The 23,868-nt window shown below is 40.7% G+C and overlaps 1 protein-coding gene across 3 annotated transcripts in view; it reads right to left on the reverse strand.

The window, feature by feature from the left end:
- Nucleotides 1–226: 226 nt before the first annotated feature.
- The window catches only part of LRMDA (leucine rich melanocyte differentiation associated), a 1,135,663-nt gene continuing 1,112,021 nt past the window's right edge, over nucleotides 227–23,868 (reverse strand). For all 3 annotated transcript variants that reach the window (XM_017871897.1, XM_017871895.1, XM_017871896.1), the window contains one exon: nucleotides 227–393. In XM_017871897.1, coding sequence (XP_017727386.1) covers nucleotides 280–393 — 114 coding nt within the window. In that variant the 3' untranslated portion in view covers nucleotides 227–279. The remainder of the gene's footprint in view (nucleotides 394–23,868) is intronic.

A 23,868-nucleotide genomic window follows, 5' to 3' on the forward strand; every position in this document is an offset into this window, starting at 1 on the left:
GGCAGGACCAGGCAATCTATCATGGTGCTCATGCTGTCAGCTCTGTTGCTTCGCCACTGCTGTCTGTCACCCTGGTGGATGAGACCTGCTTAAGGGCAATCATGTCAATCTCTATGTGACCACTCAGTCTAAGGCAGAAGGATCATCTTGACAGGCCTGGCAAAGTCAGCAGAAGGTACCAAAAGCTGAAGTCATAGCTTTTCCCAAAGAGAGGCAACGTGGGCTATTGTTTTTTCTTTAGCGTTGTCTTTATTTTTGATTTCCCTTTTGATTTTATTTTCATGAAATGGGTGAAGGTATACAGAACTTGGTTTCAGAGCTGGTCATCTCGGATAAACCTGTTGCCCTCCGAGTTTTTCCCGTAGTAAATGTAGCGACACTTCCCCAGGACACCTGCGAATAAAAAGACACACATCATTACAGGTGGCACAATTAGCATAGCAGGGAAACCACAGGTGCTGAAAAACAGACATGCAAGACAATCACAGATCCAACGGGCAGCAGAAAGTGGATGAAGCCCCAGAAAGGAAGAACTCTATCTTTTTGTCGTCACAGACAAGGAGGTTCTGTTGACCTCAGAGTTGACATTGAAATAAAATGTCAGTACAAATACAGGTTCCTAGGAATATCGCTTTCTGCATGACTTCTCTTCCACATGTTAGGTACTTCTCTAATTTGGCCAATTACTCCCCAGAATATAGCTTCTCCTCACTCCAGTTTCCCTTAGTAGAGTTTCTAAGAATGGAAAATTAAGAGTTTAAAGATGAACCCAGCCCAAGCAAAAGACATAGAACAATCTTCCCAGAATGTGACTATTTTGATACCCTTTATCATGAAGCAATATTGTTAACTTCTAGAGAGAATATTCCAAATCCTGGCAGGCACCAGGCATTGAGCACATATGGGGTGATTAAGGAAGAGAGGCGGTGTTGACAAAATACCACATGGACGGCCGGGCGCGGTGGCTCACGCCTGTAATCCCCGCACTTTGGGAGGCCGAGGTGGGTGGATCACAAGGTCAGGAGATCGAGACCCCATGGTTAACACGATGAAACCCCTTCTCTACTAAAAATACAAAAAAAAAAAAAAATTAGCCAGGTGTGGTGGCGGGTGCCTGTAGTCCCAGCTACTTGGGAGGCTGAGGCAGGAGAACGGTGTGAATCTGGGAGGCGGAGCTTGCAGTGAGCCAAGATTGCACGACTGCACTCCAGCCTGGGTGACAGAGCGAGATGCCCTCAAAACAAAAACAAACAAACAAACAAACAAACCAAAAAACTCCCCATGGACAGGAACAAGAGCCTCCAACATTAAATGGCTTCTTACAGGCATCCTGAACTCTCTTTCTCCGGTCAGAAAGCATTTGATTTCCATTTTCAGTTTTACTTTAAGTAACTCTGTGGCTCCACATAAGGCTCGCCTCTCATTCAAGGAGATTGTAGGAGACTTAACAATGAAAAATGCCCCTACAGTAGGGTTGAACTTTTTTAGACAACTCATTATTTATTCTAAATACCCATAAGAAATCACCTCCATAGTTATTATGAAAGCTCTGTAGGATTATCAAGGAAAAATCTGTTTTATTTTCACCATCTGCGTTTTATTTTCTTCTATTTTAGAAAATCTATTTTAAATTCAGTTAGACAGAGTTGTCTTAGAAGTAATTGGACTTGAGTCTCTGAACTAACTGTACACAACTTGAAAAAAACAAAGAAAGGAAATGTCCATAAGACATTCATTCAAGAGCCACAAATCTGCCTGTGAAAATAGCAACATAGGGACATGATTATTTTTATTTCCATCAGTGTAACAGTGTGAAACCAACAAGCCCATTTTTTTTTAAATTTGTGATAAATTAGCACTTGAAATTAACCAGGTTCTTCACATCAGAAGTTCTAAGTAGTAAATATTTTTGCAACTGTAAAAGAGATGTTTCTCCACCACAAAACTTCAAACCTTATTCTTACATAAGGATCAAAATGACTTTTAGAAACTTTTAAGGACAAAGCAGATGCTCCCTGGTTTGGATGGCTTGGAAGAAAGCTAGAAACTGCTGGGGTCAAAGAGTCTCTCAGCGTTGGCAATGGAGAGAGGGTGACATTGTTCCATGGCCTCAAAGCTGACCTTGGGCTCACTCTCATTAGTTTTATTTCCTGCCATGTTCCCATGAGCAAGTTTACTGTGGATCATTCTTCCTCCTTGCTCATGCTTTCTCCTTGGCCCCCAATCCCCAATTTCTGGTTTTCAGTATTGGTCTGGTGCCTGGAAACTGAGCTTGGATGGAACCTCACTGAGACCCTTCTCGGGACCTAAATTATTCTTTTAGTTGTTGGCATTGAGCTGTTTCCTTTATTGTGCTGAATTATGTAGCCACCAGCATCGTATTAATATTGTCACCCATGCCAGGATCCTGCGGGTCAGTGGGGTTTTCTGGTCAGGCTCTGCTCCAGGAATAGCATCCACTACAGGCCTGGGTGGGAGTGCCTCGGTTCTGCCAGGTATACACAGTGGGCTTCCTTAAACATAGTTGACTCAAATAAACCTGAAGAATGTGGAAGGATGGGGCCAAAGGATGCTAATTTCTTTCTACAGCACTAGGATAACATGAATTTTAATAAAAAGGAACGGATAGGTCTGTTGGATGTCATAAAGAACACAATCTTTCTCTTAAGCAAAAGGATGAAAGGCAGACACACACAGACGCCACACACACACACACACACACACACACACACCCACCACCCACCATGAGTGCCCTATCTCCAGTAAACTCTCCAGTACATTCAAGGATTCAACTGCTTTTTTTCTTCCCTTTCTCCAGGGTAAACTTCAACTCCAGAGCTCACCTAGATGCAACTTGGACGGCAAGTGCCGCCCTAGAAACAGGCTGGATGCTCCTGGAACGTGGGCTGTGATGTGTTCTGTGCCACACTCCCGAGCCTTCTTTCTGGCTGGCATTGATAAAAGCCCTTTTTAAGGCCTACCCTTTTTCCTTTGGGCCTGGAAGTAAGAATGTTTATAGACATCCTGGTGAGAGAAGGCTGTTTGATGAATGCAGGAGACTGCGGCTAGGTGTCAGCGCTTGGAAAATGAGGCAAAGACATGAGGTATTAATATTGTCAATGATCTCTTGACAGGAAAACAGATACCACATTCACTGTCAGAGTTAAATAGACATCAAGTGCATTAATGACAAAAGGGCAGACTTCAAACAAAGGGGCTGTGTGGTGAAGAGCAGAGCTAGTCTCTGTGCTGGAAACAGCCTGATCTGAAAAGACACCATCAGGGTTGTAGACAGGCCGAGGATTGTGTGCGGTGACAGAAAACAGAGATGCTGACAGATACCAGCGCCATATTATGCCAAGGATATTCTAACACTGTCTGCCGCTCTAACGAAAGCTGACATCACTCCCCATCACTCGGGGTCTTCTCTGCCTGCCCCTGCAGAACATCTCTCCTCAGACATCATTACAAAACTCACTGCGGCTGCGAAGGTCCTGGCAGTTCTGTTCTGCTGGAGCGGTGGGGACAAGGGGCCTAAGGATAACCTCAGTCAATCTAAATTTGGAATTTGCAGGAGGAGCACGCCCGACCCCACTGATATCTCGGCTACTTGAGGTGATCAGAAGGCCATTGTGTGAGGAGCTGTCACCTTGAATAAACTCCCGGAAAGGACGGCACTCAATTTGTGGGCTGCTCCAGGAAGGCGTGGGGATGGCCTGGCAGTTGAAAATGAGATCCAGCTGCCGGAACTCGCCTGGGGAGAAAGGTGCTCTGGCTAGTGATGGTAAGAATCGGCTGAAATTGTCAAACCCAAACTATCTCCAGTGGCTGAAATTAAGCGAGCATTGCCTCTGTGCGTCTCCTCCCGGAGGTCAGAGTCGGGATGTGATTACCCCCAATATGTGACTTTTGTGTTCAAAAATAAATAAATAAAATTAGCCAGGAAAAGCAAACACGCACAGAACAGCACAGTCCCATGTGTGGCCACAGGCCTTTATTTATCAAGAAGCTTATTTGTAAAATATGAGGCTCTGCTGGTAAATTAAGTGAGGGGGCATTGTGTTTCTCTCTCCCTCGTCCACCCCATGGCCCTTCTTCTCCCACCATGGCAACTGCCATAAACTGTGAAAATTACAGAGGGAACAGTTTGCTTGCAAAGAACATTTTGATGGGGAGGCACTCCAAGGCTGGAATTTGGGAACCCGCTGGTTTGTGACTCAAGTAGGCAATGGTTTCTCTGAACATCTGCAACGTATTCATTTGTTTGTGTCTCCTCAAACTACAACGTCTTGGGACTGGAGGGGGAACAACGCATTGAATGGCGTATGCAGTGTTTTTAATTAAAAGATCTGGCTTTGGCCATATTAAGTAAAACAGGCTTGCCCTGTGTCAGGCTGACGTGCAGCTGTCTGTGTGGGGTTTCTTTTCGAGAGACCCTGAAAAATGACAGGGCTCTGTCCCCCGGGGGATTCTTTTCTTGCCAAATGAGACTTCTAATTTTTCTTAAGTAGCCAGCTTTCCCATCATCATAAGCTGTTAAAGCTATAATTATGAAAAAAATTTATCAGGAAGAATCTGTTTTAAAGAGGCCCTTTATCTTTTCCATGTTTTCCCCCTCTGGAATGGATGTCCTAATTATGCAGATTAAGTTATAACCTTGGGGCTGCCTGAGTGGGTGGGAATCAGCCTCCTTTCTTGGATGTAAGGCTGGGACTGCAGGGTCAGTACCAGAGATTTTGCTGGGGGAGGCCCTGAGAGTCCAGTCCAGGGAAGGGAATTCTTGCACATCCTTTCATTTCATCCAGCATCCTGGACTCCCTGATTCCTGGACGGCCTCACAATACCAGCTGCAGTTCAATAGTCTATTTAGTAAGGCGAAGTGGGGAAAGACCTGCATTTAGATCCAGCCCTGCCCTAACAGTCACGTGACCATGTACATGTCCCTTTCTCTCACTGGGCTGGTTTCCCCATTTGTAAAACAAGGGCAAGGGGCCAGATAATCTCAGAGGTTCATTTTAGCTCTGAAATAGGTGATTTGGCATTTTCCAATGTTTTCCTCATGAAGATGAGAACACCAGGTCCAACACCGCCTGATGCAGGAGACAAATTCAACAGGTTAGTCAATAAAAAAATTGATTTAGACTAAGTCAGCCCTTGAAACTCATCCAGCCTGTATCCCCACAGCATAACCTGGATAGAAGGGGGCCTCTGGAGGACCCCAAAATCCCTGAGGAAAGGGTTTTCATTAACTTTCCTGCAACCTGTATTTCATACTCACAGCTAGAAGTGCTGACCACTAACTAGGCTGTGTCCCACTGGCTTTGGCATAAGCCCAAGACTCATAACTCCGTATTCAACAGAACTAAAGCCTAGCCATCAAAGCAAGTGGTCTGTTATTAATATTTTAGTGGTGAAAAAAAAAGAATCTGCATGTAAATTACAAAAATGTACTTGATACTAGAGTGTAGGTTGAACCAATACATTTGTATTTGTAAAACAGAATAATTATCACTGTTGTTAGTTTTGGTAGTCATCACTTTAGGGATCGTTATTTTAAATGCTATTTCACATGAGTTTATAAATGTAGCTATGGAATCACAAACATATCTCAATCCCATTGTGATACGAGGAGGTTATAATTAGCACTAGGATGGAGACAGGGGATGAACGGTTCCCCCATAGAACTCCTGTTCTGTAATCTATATGAGAAAGGAAGGAACTAGATACCTCATGACCCCTGCAAAAGGTGATAACAATGATGTGAAGAGGTGGATGGGCCCAGTGACAGAGAGGAAAAGGTGATCAGGAGCATCCTGGTACACTGAAGAAGGCTCTAGAACAGTGTTTCCATGGGACTCTATACATGTCCATAAATGTGTCATCCCCTACAATATTCTCCCTCCTCCCCAATTTCTAACACCCGGTACCTAAAACCATACAGAAGCATCTTATTTACCATGGAGCTACGTCCCAATAAACCTATTGTAAGTTGAAATTATTGTAAATCAAAAATTCATCATTACTTGAAACTATCTGAAGTTGTAAGCCCTTCGACTTACAATGGGGTTACAGCTTCTATCAAATGTGTACGACTTTGTAAAATTAAACAATTATAGGTTGAACCTTTGTAAGTTGGAGAGCATCTACACTTGGCACAGAGGAGATGTTCAATAAATATTTGTTGAATAAATGAATACCGTTAAAATAATCATGTACATAAAATTTATACAGAATCTACAAAGTAAGGAATATCAATTGCTGGACACTTATCTTTTTAACCTCTGGCGTGACTTCAGACATTTGAAACACTCTGAAAATATATACAGATTAAATATTTGCCTCATTGAACAAGAAAGAGTAACAGGAGGCAACGGCCTCAGTTCCTAAATCCTGGTGTTGTTTTACCCCAAACACTTTCTCCCACAAAACAAAGCAATCACAACATCTAGTTGAAAAGAGAGAAGTACAGTGAACATTATCATCTGGCCTAAAGAGCTGTAAACATCACACACTGGGAAGGGACATTCCCCAGAAAGCACATTCCTCAGTCTTTGTTAAGTGCGGCCATGAATACGCGGGGAACTGGAAAGGAATAAACACCCATGTTTTATGATCTTGAGAAGTAGCTGGAGCAATACCCTGAGGTCAGCCCATGTGATGTGCTATCAGCTCTGCTGTGGCTATCACACAGGATTTAGCGGAGCCTGCGAAATGACAGGCTCCTAGCACAACATCCTACTTCAGTGTAAGCTACTTAAATACTAAGACAAAATAAAGAAGAGAGACTTTAAAAGGTATTAGGGGAAGGGATTGTGTGGGAGCAGTTTTTGAGGAATGAGGACAAAGACCTTTCTCTCCACCCAGTATATTTTCCCTTCATCTGCAGCACATCTGAGATGCCTCAGGTTGGAGATGAAATGAAGAAAGGCTCTCCACCTTACCCAGGGGAGGGTAGAGAAAGCAAAAAAAAGTGTGAGACTTGCTTCCCAACCTAGCTGAGCATGAACTTCAGGCAAGTGTCTCGGTTTATCATCTGCATCTTGGGTGGGAATGGGGTACTGCATTACAACAGTGCATGCCAACCCCTAAACCTCTGTTAGGGCTCTTGCACCATAGGTTGGGGGGGGCGGGTACTGCACACTGTCCTTTGCTAAATACTGCAGTGACCACTTCAAACCATGCTTCCTGCTTCACCTTCATTGTACAAAAACAACCCCACAAGGGGTATTCCTACCCTACTACACTGACCCTGATGTCTTGTATTGGTAGACATTTGAATTCTCCAACTTTGACTCCAGGGATGCTTTGACTTCAGGTTTATAAATACAAACATGTAAACTAGCCTGATAATTTTCCTTTGAGAAAGCATTAATTATTCACAGCAAACTCCATTTAGCCAATTTAATTCCTTGATCAATTTTAAGTACAAAATCATTTCTATTTTAACATTTTCATTTCTATTTTATTGAATTTATCTTCAATGGGATCAATCCTTTATCATGTAATTTTTACAGTAAGGTTAAATTCCTCAATCAGCTTTGGCCAAATATTAAATTGTGCTGATTACATCTTCTAAATCTCTTTTAGAGTCATTTATTTTTACAAAGCCCCATTTCCTTGAGTAAAATATTGCAGATCTAAATTGTGACAAGAAGACTTGAGTCTGCTGTTAAACTTTAGTCAACAAATTTTATTGTGTGTAGTTTTAGCTCATTTTAATTTTATTTTGTTTTCATTATTTCTATCAAGGCTAATTCCTCCCCATGTATTTGTGTGGCTTTCAATATATCAAGAAGATATAAATCTTTGGTCCATTTTTCATTCATCATAAATTATATTATGTGCAGGATTAGTTGCTGTCATTTTTTTCCCAGGTTGATTATTTCTGCCAGCACTGTTACCATAAAGTAGAGTAAACATTAGTTTTTATTCATTTCTTAGCACAAAGAGTATGAAGAAGAAAGGTGAATACCGAGTGCATGATAGGGTCCAAACTGTGGGGTTCTGATATGTTGTCTTCTACCAAATGCCAGACAAAATATTAGAGTGTGGAGCAACAATTCAAAGGTTAGGATGCACCCTACCTGGAAAGAAAGCTAACAAAAAGGCCAGGCAACCTATCCTTCTGACAAGAGGGTATTTGACTCCAATGCTCAGACCCATCCAGCATGGCTTTCCACTGGGAAAGGACAGATTACACAGCCTGCTCAGACAAATGCTGGGCCTTGTCAAGTCTCACTCACGTGTTTGTAGCGAAGGAAAAACAGGAGAAGGAAGTCGGTCAGCAGGGAAGGGATATTTGCAAAATTTGTCATGAAGGGGTTCAGCAGGTGAGGCTGTGGGGCTAGCCTCCCAGACCAGGGAGGCTACACAGGCAGTCACAGAGTGGGCAGGCTTATTGTCGTGTGACAAACCAGAGCCTCTAGAAAACACACCCTGGGCTCCCAGGGCAGCTGAAACAAGGCTTGTCATCTTAGAATAAGAAGGGAAGGTGGGGAAGGAAAGAGAGGAGAAAAAAATGCAGGACAAGTTCTTCATATAGTCTGTCATATAATCTGTCAGTGAAAAATGGAAAAGCTGGCCCAAGTCTGAGAAATAACTGCATCTTTGAGCAGATCCTTGGTGACATTCTCTACTGTCCCATCTTGGGTCCTGGACCCCACACTCAGGTTACAGGCGCCGTGGCTCTATCCAGACTGGGTGGGCCATTCAGTCCTCTCCACATGAAAGAAATATTAGACTAACAGATTAAAAATTATCTGGCAGCGAATATTTCCATTATGTGAATCCTGGAAAGGAAACAGACAATGTACTTTTGCTTAGATGTCAATGCCTTTTAATTTCCTATTTTTTTGGACTGGGGGTAGTAACGAGTGAGTACAAACTGAGGGAAGATTCTCAGATTGGAGGGCGGGCTCACTAGCCCCTTTATTGGGAGCTCCCTTTTTTGGCTCCTACCTCTATACACATTGTATGTCAATCAAACAGAAATATATCATAAATATGAGAGGTCAAACTCCATGGTAAATATTTCCTTTCTCCAACAACCCGTCTCCTCCCCAACCCCAAATGAACTGCTAAATCTTCTCAGCAGTCCAAATTTTGTTTTTTTAGCATCAGGTTCCTTTTTTTTTTTTTTTTTTTTTTTTTTTTTTTTGGCTCCAAGCAAAAGATGAAGCCCTAAAACAATGAAATTGTTTACACTGTCCTATAAGGATTCTCTGTGATTGCTGTACGCCTTAGCTAAGCTTGCGATACAGAATGGTAAACTTTTTCTTTATAAATATTTCTTTAACTGGTATTGGAGGATTCTCAAGCTGAGAAAGAATTTAAAGAACCTCATTTCAGGTATTCCTTCATTTTACAGAGTAGAAAATAAGGTTCCAACTGGCTTTTGGAAGGTGACAGAACCAGACCAGGCACCCATACAACTCTATCTAGCCCAGAAATATCCCTGAATTATAAGACACAGCCTTGGCGACAGGAATATAAATTTTGCTTTTCCGCTTATTTTTCAAATTCATTATTTATTTGTTCAGTCCTGTTCACAGGAACCAGGGGTCTCCAGAGAACATCAAAGATCACCCACATCCTTACTTAATAAGCTCATTCCTACTTGCTTTTTCTTAGAGAGAAACTTGAACTGCAAGACTAGTTTGGTGTGAGTGTGTTTCCCCTCTCTCCTATGTCTGTATTCTAAGTAGGGCTTAATGGATTTGAGATGGGCTGGATTCCAAAGTGCACGCCGAGATGGGATGCGAAACCGTTCAGATTTGTGAAGTGCCCTTCAGTGCGGCTCCGTGATGGGTGTCACATCAACCAGGCTGTCAGTCAAAATCGACAGTGGTCAAGTACTCTGGCCTCACGTTTCTTTCTCAATGTTTGAGTGAGGAACTCAGACATCTTTCAGACAGGAAAGAAAAAAGGAAGAAAGGAAAAAGCCACCCCGTCACCACCTCCTCGATTCCCGCCATTATCTCTACCTTCATCCTTTCCACCTTCCAGCTGAAGTCGGGAGCATCACCACTAGAGGGCAGCATGAATTTAGGAAAGCAGCCGCTTGCTTTTTAAAAAAAAAAATAAATGGCGGCAACTATTCAGGGAGAGTCATTAAAGCTACAGTGTGCTTTTGGTCACCAATTATAGGTTTCTGAATGATCAATATGTCATGTTTGGTCAATCTGCGCTGAAGGCTTTCAGGAATAGGGCTATCAGACACTCCTTGTCCCCCATTTTGGGGTTCTTCTTGCCTCAATTTCAGGGACTGATTTTCTTTACCATCAATTGTTCTAGTTAATCTTCCAGGCTCAGAGATTGGGGATTTTTGCATATCACCTCCACAAATGTAAATAAGCATTCAAAATAATAAACAAAGGTTTCCTGCATTTCTTAGGGGAAAAGTCACCATGAAAGTTCAAAAAGATATGCCATCCGATGGCATGGAGCTGCCATCATTTGACAGTCAAAAAAGTAAAAACCATAAAAATAAATAAACATGAAAAATGGATCAATACACACAAAGTTATCTTCTTTTAATGCTCCCCATTCCTGCAAATCTACCCAGCCATTGCCTTCCCTCTTAGGATACCTGGTCCCAGTGTCATCAAAAAAGAGAGGCAGAAGCTACTCAAATAAAAATATGACAATAATTCCAGCTGCTGTTTGATCCTCATCTGATCGCCATCATTGGTCTCTGGTACACGGGTCAAGTAACTATTTTCATGCCTGGAACAACGAATGATCACCTCCCTTTAGGAGAAAGAGGTATTTGTGGGCTTCTAGAGATTTCAAACATATCATTATTAAAAAAAACAAAAAACAAAAAACAGCAATAAAAGGTATAACATTCTAGGGAATGGCATTTTAAATTAGAATTTTATAGGATAAAAATACATGAGTGGATTCCATCAGGGAAGGAGTAAACACAAACTGGAGTTACTGGCCTTCAAAGCAGGGGAAACCAGAGCTGGGTCCAGGTGTTATTCTCCATTTCAGCCGAGAGGCCTCTCAAGTGATCAGTGAGGCAAGTATAAAATGGCCCTCACACATCTTCTTAACTTTCCTAATATAACAGTCACGTGACTAGCCACTAGGGGAATGTTGGGTCCTTGTTAATTAAGTTATCTCATTAACTCATGGTTAGCTAGAAACCTTTTTGAATTTTCACGCATAAGACACTAAAACCAAAGTCAATTTCACTGTCTTACTAGGTAATCATAGTGACCACAACTGAGTATTTCTTTGACTGCCTTTAGTGAGGATAGTACAGTTAGGAGTTTAGCTGGGGTGAGAAGGCTGCGGATTGAACATTTCTCAAGATCTTAGGATCTCCTGCTTATATGAGCTCCAAAAAATCGAAAACGACAGCTTTTCACCCATGCATCGTAAAGCTATGGCATAGTAGGTATGCAGTACGTTTTTTTAAAATAGTGGAATAGATGAAGAGATCTCAGCATACTTATTCTGAACCCCAGCATTTATTATACATCCCTGGACAGTTATAGGTAGAAATGTGTGGGTTAGCCCTGGGACAGTGGTTCCACGACTTGCCCATGCAAGTCAGAATCACTGAGAAGGCCTGTTAAAACACAGTTTGCCAAGCCCCATTCCCCGGAGTTTCTGATTCCGTGGATCTGAGTTGGGGCCAAGAGTATGCATTTTTGCGAGTTCCCAGGTGATGCCGATCCTGAGGGACCATCTTTAAGAAACACTGTTTTAGAACAACCTAAAGAGGGGCCCTTATTTCTTCTTAAAAAGTAAAACTCATGACATTAGTTTTTATTCTTGTAAAATCAAGACTACCTAAAACCAGAGATTTAAAACATCTGGTTAACTGAGGGTTCTAATGTCTTGAGTTTTGGTAAATGGAGGTTTTATTTTATCCCCAATAACAGTCTGAAAACTAATGGTACCTAAATAATAATAAAAGGTTGTTTCAGCTCTTTATCTAAAACAAAAACCATAAACATTCAAATTTTAGTGATGTGCAATTACATTAACAGGAAAAAAGAAGAAAACAGTTTCTTTGGATAAGTAGAATAGATCTGAACCATCATTTATGAACTATAACCAAAAAATAACTTGCAGGAAAATTTCACATAAAGTCTTTAGACTCCCCAAAACTGACAGAATCTTGTATGAAGAAATCTGAGCAGTGGGGTCCCCTGCAGAGTCTGATTGGGAATTTTGGCTTTTCTCTCAAGCAGAAATTTGCTTTTGGGCTTCAGATCTGTTCCTATTAGAGAGCTTACATCAAAAGCAGGGAACATCCACAGTTCTGTCCGGTTCTACAGGCTGAAATTTCTTGAGAGTCATTGAAAATAAAGACAAGTTGCTTTATTGTTTTCCTAATTCTTTAAGGTCCAAAAAAAAAAAAAAATCCTTTCAAATAAAAATTAAGCAGACCCTGTAACAACTGGGTTTGTCATAATTCAAACCCTGCAAGGATTGGGGAAAAGGCCTTCCTTACTTGGGCCCATTGGTCCAGCCTCCACCTACCCTTCATTAGAACCCAAACAAACTCCTCCTGTACTGATATTACCATCATCTTTCCTAATTCCAGCACACCCTAAATTGCTTTCTCTAAAAAGAAAACAAAGGGAATCTGATGATATATAATCTAACCGAAAGAAGTTTGCTTTACAAAAAATGAGTCTGTTGTTGCAGAAAGCACAGCATAATTCTTGGACACTAGCTCATCCCAGTGCCAAATGGTAAAATATGTTCATAATTTCCCAATCTTCAACTCCCCACCCTCTAACCTGCTTTGAGGAAAAACTGTGTGTGTGTGTGTGTGTGTGTGTGTGTGCATGTATATGTGTATGTATGTTAGTGCAAGAAACTGTAGGTTAAGGAAGAATTAATAGTAGAAAGCAGGTTATAAGAGTTATATGAACCTCTGTACATTTTTTTTTCTGCCCAAGATAAAGACAAGGAAAATAGTAGAAGAGCATGTTATAAGGGTTTTCATTAGGGTCAGGCTCATTAATACTTAATGAAGGCACCAGAGTCTTTCCAGCAATATTAAGATGGGTGTGTTTTTTGCCTATCAATAGGACGCCCCAGTCAGAGAGACACTGCTGACAGTGGGTGGTACCAGGTGTTATCTGTCCCTAGAATGTACTACTTGGATGACTTGGGATCTTTTTTTTACCCCTTTTATTTGGCTGGCTTGAATTTGTCAGGATTCACCCTGTGGTAAGTTAACATGCTTCCATATTGGGGGAGAAAAAAACTGCCTATGGGCCAATGTGAGCCTCGCACCTAATAGAATACATCTGGCTCCGACAGTTTGATGCCCAGCTCTAAGCTACATTCGGCAACACAAATCAACAGCGTAGACATTGCCCACGCTGAGCAGGAAGTAATAACCTGCTACCTGCTACTTGGCCAAAATCTCATTATAAGCCATTACGGTAATTGAGGGCCAAGACTCTATGGATATTAGACTCCCTGAGCACCATTGGTGAGTTGAGGAGAAGAAAGACTCATAATGCAGGGGGTGGGGCAGCCTGAGGAGAAACTGTGCTTAGCATCACACAGAGAATTCCATCTACAGGGTGCTCTGTGGTGCAGGGAGAAGTCCACATGACCTCTCCCTGGGGGCTCAGGACTCCAGGAAGGTGATGTAACTATTGGTAGGCCTCCAGCAATGCTATACAATTGAAATTTTGTTTGAATGAATATTGGGTACAGCCACAAAGGAAAGAAGAGGGCAAAATAAGCCAGAATGTTCCATGAGTAATAAGCATGGAAGCTGGCGAGGGGGTGGCAGGGGAAGCAATCCGTTCTCCCTAGAAGATGAGGCTATCCAGGAGTACTGCATGTGTAAGAGCTTGCATTCTTCCAGAGGGGCAACTTCTTTGCCCATAAAGTCAGGCCACTGAGTCTCTGTGCAGGGTTGGGCAGTAGCGAATGAAGTGATGTGAGTTGAGGGGAGGGAAACAGTACAGAAGTCCTATCAATCAATCAGTAAACCAACTGATCCATCAATCTGATTTTTGCTACCATGAAGATGGCCCTGGACTCAGAAAAAAATGATGATGGCTTTCAATAAACTTTTCTAAGAAAGTGTCATATAAGGCCAGGGAGAGGAGTAATTGAAAATATAAGAAACTGTCTGCAGAAATCCCTTCTTATCACCCTCTACACACACACACACACACACACACACACACACACACACACACACACATGAGCACACCCCAATAACAACTAAATTCTCCAATCATGGGGGCAATCTCATGCAGGGTTTTACCCTGAGTGCCATGTCTCTTCTGATACCACTGGACTGGTGAACACCTTCCTGAGAATCCCCAAATGACAGTTTCATCCTACACTAGGTCTTAGTGAAGGGTTCCTTGCTATTGGCATTTTAAAGAATCAATAATTTTAGGAAAATCAGCATGGTGAAGGACATAGAGTGTTCCTGAGCATGGAGACACCTTGTAAGTCTTAAGCACACACTCTGTGCACCCTAAGATAATCTTCCCGTCTCAGTCAAGCCACCCTCCTCACTTTCCTTCACCTAGAGGGTTAAGCATAGTCTGGAACCTGGAAAATGGCTGTAGTTGGTACAAGTGAGGCCTTCCCTATAACTAGATCCTTCAGGAAAAAACAAATTAATCAACAGCGAGCTGAAGTGGGTTTAATGATTGCATTCTGCATACAATCAGCTTTTCCCTTTTCAAGGGCCATCAATATGTCAAGGGAAGACATATCTGAAGGATATAGCTCTTAACATCAAGGTTATCTATTCTCCACAAGGCTCCCACTCCTTGCCTGGCTGATACTCCACGCTGCCTGTGTCTAACATTTTCATCAACTCTGCAATCAATCAAGGTAATAATGTTGTGCAAAAAATCAATTAACAACGCAATTAAACTTTCCTTATTATCTCAAAGGGCTGAAATAATACCTAAAGGGAAGATAGACTCACTGAACGCAGACATCCATAATCCAATGTGAAAGTGAATTATGAGGTTAGACAGATGCAGGCATGTGCTGGTGCTGTTATTTTCCAGGGGTTATATCTCATCACGGCAGTGTATCAGTCAGCCCCAATCCCAGACCCTAAAATTCCAAATTACTTTTAAGAAATATATGATGTGCAATATCCATTTCATATTCTCTTTTAAAGATAACCCCCTCCCCTCCAAAAAAAAATTGGACGGCCATATTATTCAAAGACAAAATGATCTTTCAACAAGAACATAAAATATAAAAGCTATAATAACATTTACATCTGTATAGCACACATCTCTGTAAATGCAGGTCATCTATTATACATAATCTGCAGCACCTAAAAGCCCAGGATGCGGCACAACATTTAAAACCCAAAGGTGTAAATGTGCAAACTCCTATGGGATGGCTGTGACTTCCTCCAAGGGGAGGCCTCACCCATGCCTGCCTACACACACACACACACACACACACACACACACGTACACACATGTACAAGCATGCATGTATACATGCACACAAATGCATGCAGGAGCATCTGGAACCATGCAAGTGCTACTCATTTAAAAAGAGAACGACTATATTATTTAGCAATTACACTCAACTTGCCCTGAAACACTATCCTTAGGAATTGAGCATTTACAGTACATAAAAAAAAGACGACTATTAACCTTTTGCAGCAGTAAGGACTGGGAAGTGCTTGGAATTTCACACTGAAATGAGACACATAGGGGAGGCAGAGGCAGGGGTTCCATGACATTTACAGAGCTCATTTTAAACTACTCTGGACTGGCAGCAATGTTCTGACACCATCAGAAGGAGGCCTAGCGGTAGAAGGGGAAACAGTGAACAGAAGAAGAAGGAGAAATAAATGCCAAAACAAAAGCCTGCAAACGAATGTGCTAATCTAACATTAGCATTATGTGAACATCTTCTTATCCCTGGAAACAAAACACAATACTGACTTAAAGAATAAATATGAATTCACACAAAAATCATCGGTTCAATTCCCCCTGAACTTATCCTTCTCTTTTTTAAGATGGAGTCTCACTCTGTCACCCTGGCTGGAGCAGTGGGGCTATCTGGGCTCACTGCAGCCTCCACTTCCTGGGTTCAAGTGATTCTCCTGCCTCGGCCTCCCAAGTAGCTAGGATCACAGGCATGCACCCCCATGCCTGGCTAATTTTGGTATTTTTAGTAGAGATGAGGTTTCGGCATGTTGGCCAGGCTAGACCTGACCTCCTGACCTCAAGTAACCCACCCAACTCGGCCTCCCAAAATGCTTGGATTACAGGTGTGAGCCACCATTCCTGGCCTCACCCTTCTCTATTGGGCACTAGAGGTTGCCTCCTAGCAGAGTCTGACAATCTCTCACCAGCCTAGGAGATCCCTGGATATACACAGGAGTCAAATGAATGGACCTAGGAACATACAATTCCAAATTTGGGCCACAGACAATTATCCAAATCAGATTAAGGAATGATTTCCTTCATGGTCAAACATGTTGCTCCACGGGCTCTAGGTCTGGATACTACACGACTCATTTCATCGCAGCATGAATTTCCACATATACCACTGGGACTTGTGCAGGTATTGTCAAGCATTTAAAACAAGTAATTTTTTTTGCAAGTTACTCTGTCGTAACAAAGATCCATCTTTCCAAGCCAACTTTCTTCCATTTTCAGCACAACAATGAGGCAAGTCTGAGCCCCAAGTGCAGACTCGAATAAACAGTAAAACAGGACAAATACACAGGCTCATTCTGCAGTTTCTTAGCAAAAATAAAGAGGCAACCCAGGATGTACTCTTTGGTACAAATTTTCAACAGAGAAGTTAGAAAGGTTTAGTGAATCCTGCTATTTCTCTCCTAACCTTAAGGAATATAATTAATATGTTTTCATTTCCAATGACTCTATTGTGTGTGTAGCAACTGGAACTGCCCCTGCTGTGTATTTGATTCCACCGACGATGGGGTGGGTTGGATTTTAAATGATGTGTGAGCACTTCTGTTCTTTCCGTGCTCTGGTTTATGTGTTATTCATGACTTGCATTACAGACATGGCTGATACACAGATGTAAATGTTATTAAATCTTTTGTATTTTAGAGGCTTTGTGAAAGGCTTCTTTGTTTTCAAATAATTCTCTTAACCACCAAAAATAACCAGTAATACATGACAATGTCTTGGGAATTTTTTTCACTGTATTTTCTGATGAAGAGATTTCCCCCCTCTATTGCTATCTTTTATCAAAATAAAAATGTAGAATGAATTGGGAGATGGAAAAGTTACATCTTTATTGTGTTGCTCAAGTTCAACTTCACATGTGTGCACATGTGTGCAGACACTAATGTGTGTTCCATGTTTTGTGTGCATGTGGGTGTTTTGTGAATGTGGACATGTGGGTGTTTGTGAGTGTATTGTTGTGTCTTCTGTGTGTCTTTATGTAAGTTGTGTTATACAATACACACAGTACATGTTGTGTGTCTACTTTGTGTGTATATCTTGTGTGTGTTATGTGTATACAAGGAATGTGTGTGTGTGAACATGTTGACATCATTATGCCAAATCAGAACTCAAAGTCACCCAATTCTTAATTACCTGTCAAAGATGCAGTTGCTTTACTGCATTTTGGTACCTGACATAATTTTTAATCTGTTTTCACTTTGCTCCATCCTCTTCATGTTTCTCAGGCTTTCAACGGAAATGTGGCAGAGGATAAACCTCTTCATACAGACAGCACTTAATCAGTCTGTGCCTCTCGCTGGCTCACTTTTCTCTATTGATTTTAAATTTAAACAATGCTCTGAGACTGAACAATGCACCTCCACAAATACAGCTGACTTGACTGAAGGAGGTCAGGAAAGATGGAGATGGTATATTTCAATCTTGAGATGAGTGGCCCAGCTACAAAGCGCTCTAAAAGGAGGGATTGCTCAGGCCCTCTGCCCACCCCCAGGCAAGTGGGGGTGCCTGCTTGATTTCAAAGGTTCCCTCTCGGGATCACAAGAAAGATCACCTCAACTCAGGGTGAGTGTGGTGGACTCAAAAGTCTGCTGTTCCAGTTCCTAGTGCTATTGCCCTGGGAAACCTGTTCCATCTCTCTGGGCCTCAGCTTCTTAGCATGTAGAAAAAAAACTCCTTGGGGTTATTTCTTTCCTAATGAACATCACTCCTATTATCATCTAGGTGGACTTCCTGTGCTGTGAGTAACTCACATCGTGGACATCATGATATAGCCCGTTTTCTTTCTGTCTCCTCTTTCCCTTTCCTTGATTCATTCTCTCTTCTTCCTAGAGTACCTACAAAGCTTGTACCCCCTCTTGCCTTCCTTGGGGTTTCTATCAAAGACAGAATCCAAACACCACTGTCCTTTTTTCTCATCCGACCTTTCATGCCTTTTCGAAGAAGTGGCTAGTCTCTGATATGTTAATACGTGTTAGGATGTTATACCTTTTTTAAAATAGACACTATTATAAAAATAGACTGACTAAATCTCTAATGGAATTTCAGGTAAAATAAGTAAATGGAGAAACACCATATGCCAGGCATAATCATTGCTACTCACTCCCACTTCTAAAAAGAAAGAAAAGGAGAGAGAGATTCTTTGTACATTTGAGGAACTAGCAGGCCAGAAAGGGAGACGGTTTGTCAAATAAAAATAACTGTAATAAAAGTTGCCATAATACTTTAATATACAAAATGTTATGCAAACATAGGAAAAAAATTAGCTCTGCCTCAGGGAGGGAAGAGGTGGGCAGAAGGCATACACAAGACATTTTCTCTCATTGCATGCCTTTTTATAGTTGTGCTAAGTCACAAATATTATACAGAGCTGTAACAAGTTCAACAATACCGAAGATGTATTTAAGAATTTAATAATTACTCCTTTCAAGATTTCCATGACTACCTAACATACAGTGATTCCCAGGATATACTACTGTATATGCGTGTATATAGTTACATACATATATATATAACTGTATATAAATATACATATATATGCAAGATATCTTGTTAAGTAAAAATGCAATAAGCAAAAAAAAAAAAAATGAATAAACTCAGGTACTTTTTGGTAAGAATGAAGAAAAAACAAGGTTAAAATAACCATATACATATGTCCATTTATGTTTTCCAAAAAGAATGTGGGAAGGATAAACGAGAGAGTAAGAATGACAATGTGTAGTAGGTGGGTAGAAATAGGGTAAAGGGGATACGGACGGGACAGGGACTTCTCTGAATATGTCTCTTTTTATCGTTGTATAGTTTACATGCTGAAAAAATAAAATAAATTGAAAAGGATGGAAAAATATGAACTCTAAGTCTGAATATAAACAGAAAAAAATGAACCTAATTGTATATTAAATCTGTAGTACAACTATACAAAGAAATTAATTAAAGTAATTTTGTAACACAGTACTTCAACTACGTGCCGGAATGTATTCTGAGTAACAGAAAACTACAAAGAAATCTGGAGCTTTCACTTAGCAGGCTTATCGTTGCTAGTGTTATTGCTATTATCCTTCTCAAATTATTTTGTGTATATTGTAGAACAGAGAAAATGTATAAATATACTGAGGTTGTTAAAAGTCAAGATTTTCAGAGAGAAGAGAAATAAAACTAAGAATAAGGGAAGATGAGGTAGGTAGGCAGAATAACTCCAGATGTCCACACTCGAATCCCTGGAACCTGTGAATATGTTACCTGACATGGAAAGAGAGGCTTTGCAGATGGGGATATTATCCTGGACTACCTTGGTGGGCTCAATCTAATCACATCACTCCTTTAAAAAGAAGCTTTTAAGACTGTCATCAGAGAGGGAGATGTGATGATGGAAAAGTGGTTAGAGAGGTCAATGTCACTGGCTCTGAAAATGGAGGAAGGAGCCAGGAGCCAAGGGATATGTATGGCTTCCAGAAGCTGGAAAAGGCAAGAAAAAAAATTTTCCCTTGGACCTCCAGAAAGAAGTGCAACCCCACTGACACCTGAATTTTAGCTCAATGAAGACTGAGGTCAGACTTCTGACCTATGGAGCAGTAAGATAATTTTGTGTTGTTTTAAGCTACTCAGTTTATCATATTTTGTTACAGCAGCCCTAGAAAGCAAGGTAGCAGAAGAAAGAAAGGATAAGGATACGAAGAAGCTGACAACAGCTCTGTAAGTTTGAATTGAGGGATCTGTAAGAAATTACGATTAAAATATACACATATGACTGTGTGTGCACGCATGTGCTCAAGTCATGCACGTGTGCAGGACATCTAGCATCCACATACTGGTTTCCAAAATAACAAGGGCTACTGGGAGAAATGGCTGATTCATGTTGTGGGGCAGGAAATGAACACAGTGAGCCTAGAACATCTTGCTGTGCCAGAAAGCAGGGAAAGAGCACAGAAGGAAGTTTGAAGAAGCTCTTCTGTGGCCAAATTTGGCACCATTTGAATATCGGAATGAATGATGATAGTAATTATTTGATACATTGAATTTTTTAATAAGTATGAGTCCATCATAATATTTAAACAAATATAAATACAAATAAATGCGAGGGAAGAACGAAAACTCTTATTTAAAGAATGACAGCTAATTAACATAGAAGGAGTGACAAAATTAGAAAAATTACCATATGCCAACATAGTAATTCAGGCAAGTATTATCAATGGCTGTTACAACTATTGGGTGAAACTTTATTGGGGAAGAAAATATTCACACAGTCTTTAGGTCACTTATTAATTATAGAGAGGAACATAGCCTTTAGAGGGGATCCATCTGGTGGTGACCACGTTAGCCAAATGCTCAATCTTAGTATCACTAAGTAAGGACAAAGGGATCATTAAATATCACGTGCCTCATAACATGATGTAGTAAATATGCCCAATATCACCTATGCCTGCCAAAATGTTAAACTTGTATCAAACCATGAGGGAATGTTCAGAAAAATTCAGAATGTGGGACATTCTAAAATGAAATTGACCTGGGCTTTTGATAAAAATGAAATGTCATGAAAAGCAGGAAAGGTGGGAAGTATGCTGTAGATCAATCGTTCTTCAGTTTCGTCAGAATCACCTGGAGGGCCTCTTTCAACAAAGATAGCTGGATTGACCCCCAGAGACCCCAGTGATGTGATACTGCTGGTCTGGGGCCCACCTTTGAGAATCATCGCCCTAGATTGGAAAAGTCTTAAAAGCCTTAACCATCAAATGCAAAGTATAAACTTTGATTAAACACTGGATCAAAACAAAAAGAGTTACAAGAGACACCATTGGAAAAATTGGGGAATTTTTTTACTATGGACCTCATGTAATTAAGTAACAATGTTGAATTAATGTTAATTTTCTTAGGTATGATAATGGTATTATTGTTTCACAGGAAAATGCCCTTATGCATAGGAGACCCATGCCAAAGTATTGAGGGATGAAGTGTGATGGTGTCTGTAATTTATTTACATGTCTCATTTAAAATGGTATCTATATGCCAGGAGCAGTGACTCATGCCTGTAATCCCAGCACTTTGGGAGGCCAAGGCAGGTGGATCATCTGAGGTCAGGAGTTCAAGACCAACCTGGGCAACATGAAGAAACCCCATCTTTACCAAAAATACAAAATTAGCTGGGCATGGTGGCACATGCCTGTATTTTCAGCTATTCGGGAGGCTGAGATGGGAGAATCGCTTGAACTGGGGAGGCAGAGGTTGCAGTGAACTGAGAACGCGCCACTGCACTCCAGCCTGGGCGACAAGAATGAAACTTCATCTCAAAAATAAAATACAATACAATAAAATAAAATGATATATATAATACACAGGCAGACTCAGAGACATAGAGAAATGGCAAATATGGCCCAATATTAACAGTGAATTGAGGTAGAGAATATATGTATGTTTAATGTACTATTCTTCCAACTTTTCTGTAGGTTTGAAAATTTTCACAGTAATAATTTAGGAGGCTTATTTTTCTTGGCATATGAGCTTTTAATGGGAGATTACTGACCCCATGAGTAGTTTTCAAATCTTTATCAATTTTTATGAATCTGTATAATGGCCTTCTCTTCTATTAGAAGAGACCTATTTAAGTGACCTGTTTATGTATTATAAGCTAACAATGATTATGATGTATTATAAGCTAACAATGATTATGATCGTTTTAGGCCAACACATCTGCAAACAGCAATCAGTTGTTTAAAAAATTAGTTAAGAATGAGAAATTATTTGCCCCTCCCCACCTCAATCCCTCACCCTCTGCCTTCCTCTTCTCCCAACCCCCTCAAGAGCATATATTCCACATATATAATCCATCTTTCTTTTATTCCTTCCTTCCCTCCTTCTTTCACAAAAATGCATAAGACTCACACTTAATTTGCATTACAAAATACCTGACTTGAAAAGTTATTTTCTGGTCATGGACTCATGCCTTCTTACATGACACAACTATTTACTGAGATTCTACCATGTGCCAGGCAATATCCTGGTAGCTAGGGATACGGCAGTGTATCCCTGTGTGAGGATATGTAAGGCTATTGCCTGACACATAGCAAAGTCTTAGGTCACGGACACTATAATCTACTGGTGGAAGATAGGCAAGGTAAGCAAGTAGACAAAATTTAGAAACAAACAATTATAATAATTTTAGACATAAATATCATGGAGGTGGTATAATGGGGTGGACGGATAGAACTAAGAAACAGAATACCTAGATGCTGGTGCTACTAGCTCCTCTGCAGTTCGGGCTTGCAAATTTTGGCAGCTCATATGACTTACGTGAACCCCAGTGTTTATATTTTAAATGGCAATAATAATATCTGCCAATATACCCCCGCAAGGTGACAATGAGAAACTTCAGCTTTTGAATGACATGTATTATCATTGCCAAATGATAATATTTTTTGGAATATGCCTTGATAATTTGTCATAATTTTTATAATAATGATCCATCTTATAACTATCCTGTTACTGCATTAATAAGGATTATACAAGCTGCTGTAACAAATAAGTCCCAAAATTTCAGTGGACCAACACAATAGAAGTTTACATCGTTGTTACTCAAAACGCCAATGCAGGCAGTTTCCTCCAGGTGTGATTTTTGTGGCTCTGCCTTCTCCTATCAAGTCCTCTCATTTGCATCAGGCCAGTGGAAAGGGAAAGAATGTGGAAGAGGCACAGTCATTTCTCAAAAGCGTTGGTCATGAACTGCCACGCAGCACTTCCACAAACATTTCATTGGCTGAAACACACTCATGTGGCCATATCTTACACAAGTGTGACACACTCACATGACTTCTCCTAACTGTAAAGGAGAATGAAATGAAGTCTAGCTTTGCTCCCCAAAAGCAGGAGAAAATGTGGATTTTGTGAGCAAAAGCAATCTCTGATACTATGATTAATTTTTTTCACATTCTTCCTTAATATGTAATGATGTAACTTGTTAAAGAGAATGGAAAGGTTACTTTTACCATGAGTTGTGGGCCAACTACGTACCAGACACCATATTATGTTAGTGCCTTGACCTGTGGGGCAAAGCACAGGATCTATCACGGTTCCTGGCACATAACACAGTATGTGTTCATAGGTCAATGAATGAGCATCCTACTAGATTCCAAGCTTCATGAGAACAAGAAATCTGATCTGTCTACAGTCTACCGCGGTCACTTAAGAGCCTGGCACTGTGCGCAGCATGCAGTATCCAGTAAATATGTTAAGGATTTATGTTTTGAAACCTAAAATTATAATATATTTTGTTTCTCAAATTGAGCATATGCATTACAGGATACTCTTAGAGCAAAACATTGATGACACATTTTACCATGTTAGAGTAGTTCCAAGCCATCCAGGCTTTACCTAAATACTCAGGGATTACTTAAATAACTGACAATGCCACAGAACAATTATAGCTATATTTTAGTATCAAAACATAATAAGCAAG

This window comes from Rhinopithecus bieti, unplaced genomic scaffold, assembly GCF_001698545.2.
Source record: "Rhinopithecus bieti isolate Rb0 unplaced genomic scaffold, ASM169854v2 scaffold_6022, whole genome shotgun sequence".
Taxonomy (NCBI): domain Eukaryota; kingdom Metazoa; phylum Chordata; class Mammalia; order Primates; family Cercopithecidae; genus Rhinopithecus; species Rhinopithecus bieti.